The sequence below is a fragment of the Drosophila ananassae genome, chromosome 3R (genome assembly GCF_017639315.1).
Source record: "Drosophila ananassae strain 14024-0371.13 chromosome 3R, ASM1763931v2, whole genome shotgun sequence".
NCBI lineage: Eukaryota > Metazoa > Arthropoda > Insecta > Diptera > Drosophilidae > Drosophila > Drosophila ananassae.
In genome coordinates, this window is record NC_057930.1 from 5255800 (window position 1) to 5264739 (window position 8940).

Consider the following 8940-nt stretch of genomic DNA (forward strand, 5'->3'; position numbering starts at 1 on the left):
GACCCTTACAGAATTTGACAGATGGGATTAGATTATCCAGAATGGAATCCGTAAAAAGTCCCATCTAACTTAAAAAACCCAAAATTGTGCCAATTCCGATCGTTCTATGAAAGCTATAGAATATCGTCGGCCGATCCTTATGAAATTTTGTGCATAAATATTTTGGCCAAATATTACATGTGTGGAAAGTCCCAACCATCTACCTTAAAAAACATCAAAGTTATGGCGTTTCCGATAAATCATCAGCTATAGGGTGTAGTCGACCGATCTCGGCCGTTCCGACTTATATTATGCAAACTAAGTTTCAAGTCGATAGCTTTAAAATTGAGAGACTTTTGCGTAGAAATAGACAGTCGGACATGCTGACATCAACTGAGGAGGTAATCAAGAATATATAAATTCTATAGGGCAGGGGATGTCGCTATACTGCGTTGTACACTTTTCAACAAATAACATTCAATGGTATAACTCCGAAAACTTATCAAATCCTTTTGTTGTTGGTACTTTGTGTGCTTTTTCCGATGTGTAAGCCAATGTAACAAAAAAAAAGTTTTTTGGAAAATAAAGGATCATGGCAGTGCTGAAAATTGACTGGTTGAAATAAGCTGCGGCGGTATTTCCAGCGGTATTTTTCTTTAAATATTATTAATAAATGTAAAAAAAATCTTAAAAATTAAATAGAAACATATATTTGTTGTTGAAAAGTAAAACTAAAAACCTGCTTCGAATTATCTTAATACCTCATATAGTTTACCAGATATACTGATTCAAATTTTTTTCAAGGGGCTGGTTGAAATAAGCTGCGACCCACATATATGATATACATATGTATATGAAAATAAGTGTACATGCACATTGATAATTTGTATATGAAGCTGAGGTAAATTTTTTTCCCCCATGCTTCATTTTATAATTTAAATGAATTTAAATTCATGATTAGTTTGACGTAAAAAATAGGTCACTCTAATGCAGGCAGTGTAAATGTTTGCATTGATAATTTACACCGGATATAATGGAAAATCCATAATTTCTTGCCATCACCTTTATTTTTATTGACAAAAAAAAAGTTCAACATTAAGGAAATTTTGTCTTTAAACATGTCAAGGTTCAGTGGGGCCTTGCAGCTCACTGATATAGACGATTTTATCACGCCTGCTCAGGTTTGTTACCAGCTGCGAAAATGTATCAAATTTTATTAATGTAAATAATATAACCCATTAGGAATGCATAAAGCCCATACCCATTAATAAGAAAAATTCAAAATCTGGAGCAAAAATAAGTGTGCAAGAAGATGGTTATTATGAGGAATCTGGGGTAGGTCATTAAAAATTGTAAGTTATCATTACTTTTTGGTTTATCGTAGACCGGGAAGCAGAAACTTCAGAAGCTGGAAATTACTCTTCAAGACTGTTTAGCCTGTTCCGGCTGCATAACATCCGCGGAGGGAGTATTAATAACGCAGCAGAGCCAAGAGGAGCTTCTCAAGGTGCTGCATGAAAACAAAAAATTAAAAGCAGAGGAAGACAATAACCTGTCGCGTACAGTTGTGTTCTCCGTAGCCACGCAGCCACTAATAAGCTTAGCTTATCGTTATAAAATAAGTGTGGAAGAAACAGCACGCCACCTAGCCGGATACTTTCGCAGTTTGGGGGCAGATTACGTACTTAGCACTAAAGTTGCTGATGATTTAGCACTGCTCGAATGCAGAAATGAATTTTTGGAGAAGTACAGAGAGAATAACGATTTGACTATGTTTAGTTCTTCTTGTCCGGGCTGGGTTTGCTATGCAGAAAAGACGCACGGAAATTTTATTCTGCCGCACATAGCAACTACAAGGTCTCCTCAGCAAATAATGGGCGTATTAGTAAAACAATATTTGGGAAAAAAGCTAAATTTGCCGGCGTCGCGAATTTACCATGTGACGGTAATGCCTTGCTACGACAAGAAGCTGGAAGCTTCCCGTGAAGACTTTTTCAGCGAGGTAAATGCTTCGCGTGACGTGGACTGCGTGATAACTTCAGGTTGTATAACTAAACATGTGGGCGTATAAAAAATTTATACTTTCTTTTGCAGTTGAAGTGGAGCAAATGTTGCTCGAAGTTGACCAAACTTTACCGGCCCAAGAACCAGCCGATTTAGACTGGCCATGGTGGGATGAAAGGCCCGAATTAATGGTCTATTCACATGAATCTACATACTCTGGTGGTTATGCAGAGCACGTTTTTAGGTTTGCCGCACGAGAGCTGTTTAACGATGCCCGGCCAATTCAGCTACAAATAGACCAACCTAGGAATCGTGATTTAAAAGAATTTTTTCTCGAAAAGGATGGAATAGTGCTTCTTCGTTTTGCCATTGCCAATGGATTTAAAAATATTCAGAACCTAGTGCAAAAACTGAAGCGTGGTAAGGGCTCCAAGTTTCACTTTGTCGAGATTATGGCCTGTCCCTCAGGTTGCATAAATGGTGGTGCTCAGGTTCGTCCTATTAGTGGCCAGCATGTACGAGAGCTTACCCAAAAATTGGAAGAGTTATATACAAAGCTTCCTCGCTCTCAGCCTGATAACATAGGAACAAAAAAATTGTACGACGACTTTTTCGATGGATTTGGCACCGATAAATCTCACAATCTTCTGCACACTAGCTATCACTCTGTAGATAAGCTTATCCCGGCCCTTAATATTAAGTGGTAACGTTTTAAATATGATTTACTTTCAAAATATTGTTATGCGGATTTTAAATACTTTAACGATTATGTTACCCTCTATGTTACGTTGGGGTATGATTTTTTTTGTGGGAAATGTGGCCGAATAACTGCTGGCCAAAATAACTTCTCATATCCTTTCCGCAGAAGTTCACTGCGCATGTCCAACCTATTGCGATTCACTTACGACATTCCATTGGAAGACGGAATGTTTCTGCATAAGGAACTTAAACATTCAATAAGATTTTGTTTGACAAAAAAAAAAATCAATTTGTAGTGTGTTTTTTTGATCCGAGCAAGCATTGTAAAATCAATACGTATGCAGTAAATATATCCTTAGTTCAATTATTATTTTTATAAGAGCAGGCTTTGCGTAACCAAGAAAACCAATATTGACGGCAATAATCCTTGCTTTATTTAATTCAAAAGTTTTTAGTTTTAAGGACAATTTAAATGTAAAGATGTCCTCGCCGTCATCGCGTTCAATTCTGTTAGCAGCGAACGAATTTTCAACCCAATATGAACCCTCAACTGCGACTATAAACGAATTTTGTCTTCAAAATACGACTGGACGCAAGGATTCTTTGGAGTATTTTATTAAGTTTCCAATCCCATCAACCGAAATGAATTTTGGGCTAACAAACCAAAATGAAGAGAAAAATGTCCCGATCGTTATGCTGTTAGGATGGGCGGGTTGTCAGGATCGATATTTAATGAAGTATTCGAAAATTTACGAAGAAAGAGGGTAAGTGGTAAGTAAAAACCATTCCCAGTGTCATCAGCCATGTCTATAATTCTAGCCTTATAACTGTTCGTTACACTGCACCGATAGACACTCTGTTCTGGAAACGGTCTGAAATGGTGCCAATCGGCGAGAAAATCCTTAAACTAATCCAGGACATGAACTTCGATGCCCACCCCATAATTTTTCACATATTTTCTAATGGAGGCGCCTTCCTTTATCAGCACATTAATATTGCAGTGGTGAAGTACAACTGTCCGTTGCAAGTCCGTGGTGTGATATTCGATTCAGCTCCTGGTGAGCGTCGTATGCTAGGTCTATACCGTGCCATAACAGCTATATACGGTAGAGACAAGCGGTGCAACTGTTTTACGGCGATTTTTATTACCCTCACTTTAAGTTTAATGTGGTTCGTGGAAGTGAGTAAAGTGCAATTATAGCATCTTAAAAAATAAAAGTACAATGTGTAATATTTTTCAGGAATCATTTGCTGCATTTAAAAACTTTTTCGTGAAGTCAACGTTTGTCCACGCCAGTCCGTTTTGTGAGCTGAAGAATGAGGCAAACAAATTCCCTCAGCTTTTCCTTTACTCAAAGGGTGACGTAGTCATTCCCTATAAGGACGTTGAAAAATTCATTGGTTTGCGGCGCGATCAAGGCATTGAGGTGTCTTCAGTTCGCTTTGAGGATGCTGAACACGTCAAGATTTATATTAAGTATCCAGAACAGTATGTCCAAAGCGTTTGTAATTTCATAAAAAAATGTATGGCAGTGGCAGATAATAGGGCTAAAACTGTCGTCGATCCTTGCTTGGTTTCAAGAAAACATGAAGGTCGGTCAAATTTTAAATATGATTAAGTGTCGGAAAGTACCACTTGAGAAAGTGCAACTATTACGAATTGAATGTTTGTGAATGTAAAAATAAATTTAGGATTTATTCTAATACAAATTGATGAAAATTTTATTTAAGAAATATCTAAAAAATATTTTATATTATCTCTACATCTAACTCACAGACCCCGTTGAAGGCCTCCATTCCGCTTCAACCAACTGGCATCCTCCCCAGCTGGTGGACTGCTCTCTTAAAAACAGCTCCAGAGCTAGTCCTCACGAAGGCGACCCTGACCCTTCCGTCCGCACCGTCGTGAGTTTCGACGACTCTTGCGGTGATCCATTGTTGGGGCGGCTGGTGAGCCTCTGCGACCAGGACCAGCTCGCCCTTATTGATGTCCTTCTGATCCCGCTGCCACTTCGACCGCACCTATAGGCCCAAAAAGTACTCCCGAGACCATCGCTGCAAAAACATTTGCTTAAATGACGAGACAAGCCGCTAGCACCGTGGTGCTGGTGGGGCGATGAGCGGCCTGTCAACAGGTGCCCGGGAGTTAACGCCTCGCCTTCACGGCCTCGACTCCAACGAGGACGGTCCTGCAGCTCCTTTGCAGGAGAGCACGGACTCGATCTAAGGGTAAATCTTCCATGATTTGAGTCATCAGATGAGGTTTGCATTTAAAAAGCGTATGCATGACCGTACTATCTGACTGTAGATTTCCTGCGCGTTTACTATCCAAACACGCTGTGGCAAGAGACTCACCAGTGCACTAAACAAATTGAGAGTGCTTCGTAAACAATACTGGAAACCTTGTATCGGTTATAGGAGCATTAGCTAGTCGCCCTCCGACCCGGAACAACGAAAAGGCAAACCCAGCCTGAGAAGCTTCATGGACAAATGGATTTAGCTTCTGTAGACTTGGGCTAACAACAAGGTTTTTTCGAATATTTTTAATTTCCTCTTTATACTCGTGCTCTTGAACTATCTGGACAATTTTATTAAAAGCTTCTTGATATTCGACAGGTTAAGGTTAATTTTTTACATCTAATATATAAAATTCTCATGTCACGGTGTTAGTAGCTCTACTCCTCCGAAATGGCTCGACCGATTTTCGTGAAATTTTGTCATTCCGGTCCCCTATCTTACTCATACATTTTTTTAGCCATTTTGTATTGTGTACAATAGTAGCAGTGACTGTTATACGTATTACAGTCGCAATGCCAAGAACAGGCAAAGGAGACAATTTGAGTCGTCGAACGGTCAAATCCACAACCGAGCGAGATAGAAGAGCACGAAGATCAGGCGAACAAATCGAAGAAGATAATGCAAATTCGACTACGAATGGTAACTTCGCAAAAAGACTGCAAAAAAATTGATGCCCCGCAAGAGAGGGACACCAGTTGATGCGTGCCCCGGTTTATTCAAATCAAATACTTTGTGTCGTGTATATACAGTCAATCCACTGCCGACTGAGTGTTTTTATCTGCGACTGTTGTTGGTTAATGTCACCGGACCATTGTCATTTCAAGTTCGTAAAGTAGTAAAGTAGATGGACAACAGAATCCAACGTATCAAGACGCATGCCTTGCTTTAGTAGTTGCTTGCTTAGTAGAAGACGACAACCATTGGAACAATATGCTTGCCGAAGCAGGACTAAACTGTACAGGAACACAAATTCGTCTACTATTCGCTATAGTACTGACTACAGATTTCCCAGCCCGAGCACATATGTTGTGGGATAACCACAAAGATTCAATGACTGATGATATATTGTACCGACATCGTACAAGATGTAACGATCTAACGGTATCATTCAGCGAAGCAATGTATAATGAAGCGTTGATTGCTATCGAGGATCTTTGCATTGCTATTGCGAATTTACCAATCAGTCATTTCGGTGTGACATCACCAAATAGAAGTGCATCTGATTTACTCAACACAGATATGAATCGTGAACTACAGTATGATACTGTAGAAATGACAGGCATTGTTAGTCGCAATGTTCCACTTCTTAATGACGAACAAAAAATTATTTACGACCGCATTATGCTCGCAGTTTCGGCTGGACAAGGAGGATTCTTTTTTTTTTTGATGCATCAGGTGGAACTTTCAAAACATTCCTTATTTCGCTACTTCTTGCCGAGATAAGATCAAAAAATGGCATCGCTTTGGCCATTGCATCTTCTGGCATTGCATCAACATTATTAGATGGAGGGAGAACAGCTCATTCAGATGCATTGTGCAACATAAAAAACAATCGTCTATGAGCATAGTGCTGAAACATTGTAAAATAATTATTTGGGATGAATGCCGTATGGCTCATAAACATTCGCTTGAGGCATTGGATAGAACATTGAGGGATATAAGAAAAAATTATAAAATATTTGGCGGCTCTCTGTTACTCCTTTCAGTTGATTTAAGACAAACTCTTCCCGTTATTCCACGTTTAACGTACGCTGATGAAATCAATGCTTGCTTAAAATCATCGCAATTGTGGCGTAATGTTGAAAAAAAAAACTGTTAGATATTGGCGATGGGAAAGTTGCTGTACATGAAAATACTGGACGTATAAAATTACAAAAGGACTTCTGCACAATCGTCGACTCGCAAAATACTCTCATTGAACGCATATTTCCTAATGTACACACACAATATGAAAATCATAAGTGGTTGGCAGAAATAGCGATTTTGTCAGCCAAAAATGTGGACGTCAATGCATTGACGATTTACTTATTACGATTTAGGATTTTATTTACAAATACAAAAGTTGTTGCCTGGGGACTTGGTGTCATACAAATCTATTGATGCAGTTAGTGATGGCAACGAAACTGTGAATTATCCAATTAAGTTCTTAAATTCATTGGATTTGCCAGGCATGCCGCCACACCATTTACAATTGAAGGTTAGAGCTCCGATCATTCTACTTCGTAACTTGAACCCACCACGGCTGTTTAATGGTACACGATTAGTAATTAAAAATTTAATGAAAAATATCATTAAAGCCAGAATATTGAATAGGAAGTTTCGAGGCGAAAATGTGTTATTGCCACGAATCCCTATGATTTCTAAAGATGTGCCAATTGAATTCAAACGGACACAATTTCCAATTCGATTGGCATTCGCTATGACGATCAATAAGTCACAAGGCCAAACATTATCTTTATGTGGCTTAGATTTGGAAACACCATGCTTTTTCCACGGACAACTATATGTGGCATGTTCTCGCGTGGGAAAACCATCCAGTTTATTTGTGCTGGCTAAACACGGACTAACCAAGAATAATGTGCACTCCATTGCGTTGAGAGATTAATCTTATTCTTATTGAACTAAACAAAATTTTTCTAGAAAAAACATATATGGCAAAACAACGTTTGCTGGGTTTCTTTATAAAAAGGAAAATTTAAAGGAAAACTCGCAACAGTTTTAACTGATAGGAAAATCCTTCAATCATTGGTGGAGATCATTGAAATTAATCCGACCACATTCTTTTTGGCTTCCATCTGCAAATGCTCTGGTGACGGATCAAACCGGGAACTCGTTATCCACTTATCTTCTGGCTCCGTTAAAAGCGATGGACCTGTAAACCAGATCGATTCAACCGTCACCTTTAAAAATCGAACTCTTGATACAATATCTGCCGGGTTCTGTTTAGTTGGTACATGCCGCCACGTGCTATCCTCTGACCACTCTTGAATCTCAGCGACTATTTGATACGAACATTGACATTGGATGGGAACGTATCCAATGAAGACAAACTTCTAAATCTGACCAATATATACTGCGTTCGATCGGTACTTTAATAGGATGGATTTTACGGCAGAGGTCCGCGAGAAGGTGAGCGGCACATAACTCAAGACGGGGGAGTGTCTTTGTCTTGAGCGACGCTACTTTGGACTTTGCAGTCAACAACGAGACTTTAATACCTTCTGCAGATAGGCTCTCATCGATGCGTCAGAAAAGGCATGAATTTGAAGCGGTGACATTGGATCACTCATCACAAATCTGGGTATTGGGATATCTTCTAACTGTGACAAGGCAAGCTGCATTTTGTTTCACGCTGATTCCAAATGCAGTGGAATCGACTCAACCCAATCTAGCTTATGCCGGCAACCGGATCTTTCCTAGGGGGTCAAATAGCTAGGAAAGTCAAATGTCACCGAAAGAATGTTCCGCTTAGTCGCCCTTTGACCCATGACTGAAGTATCAATTTCAAATTTAAATACGTAATCTTTCGGAACCCAAGCGATTTCAAATGCCTTAGTCAGCTCTGAGCCCGAAAGTATTATTGGCTTAACGGATGCAGTAACTTCAGGGAGTTTTGCAGAACCTGCGTTACTTCAGACTTAAAGGTCTTTAGCTCCACTCAATAAGCATCCGTTAACATAATGTCCGTTAATCCGTTAATTCAGATGTGTCTTTTTTCCACAGTATCAACTGTGGTAACAACCACAGCCTATCTGCTTCATTCACCATTATTTGGCGATACATCTTTTTATGTCGGCTATCAGACCGAATTTGTTTAGCCGAACCCGAAGAATAGTTGAGTACAGCTCTTCCTGAATTATCGGACCCACCATCAAAAAATAATTTGTCAAATTACAAATCAAACGCTTGGATCCGACATAAGTGGAAGTCGGATTTCAAATCGACCTGAAGGCTGTATAC

General features: G+C 39.4%; 2 protein-coding genes across 2 annotated transcripts; both read left to right on the forward strand.

Annotated features, from left to right (window-relative positions):
- Window positions 1–954: 954 nt before the first annotated feature.
- LOC6505392 (probable cytosolic Fe-S cluster assembly factor GF22738) lies at window positions 955–2764 on the forward strand. The gene is made up of 4 exons (XM_001966867.4): window positions 955–1160; window positions 1222–1314; window positions 1364–2021; window positions 2074–2764. The coding sequence occupies exons 1-4, from the start codon at window positions 1098–1100 to the stop codon at window positions 2688–2690; spliced, it is 1431 nt and encodes a 476-aa protein (XP_001966903.1). The 5' UTR covers window positions 955–1097; the 3' UTR covers window positions 2691–2764.
- A 140-nt stretch (window positions 2765–2904) lies between these two features.
- LOC6505393 (transmembrane protein 53) lies at window positions 2905–4396 on the forward strand. The gene is made up of 3 exons (XM_001966866.4): window positions 2905–3446; window positions 3502–3862; window positions 3924–4396. Exons 1-3 carry the CDS (start codon window positions 3163–3165, stop codon window positions 4299–4301), a joined length of 1023 nt encoding a protein of 340 aa, XP_001966902.2. The 5' UTR covers window positions 2905–3162; the 3' UTR covers window positions 4302–4396.
- Window positions 4397–8940: the final 4544 nt, after the last annotated feature.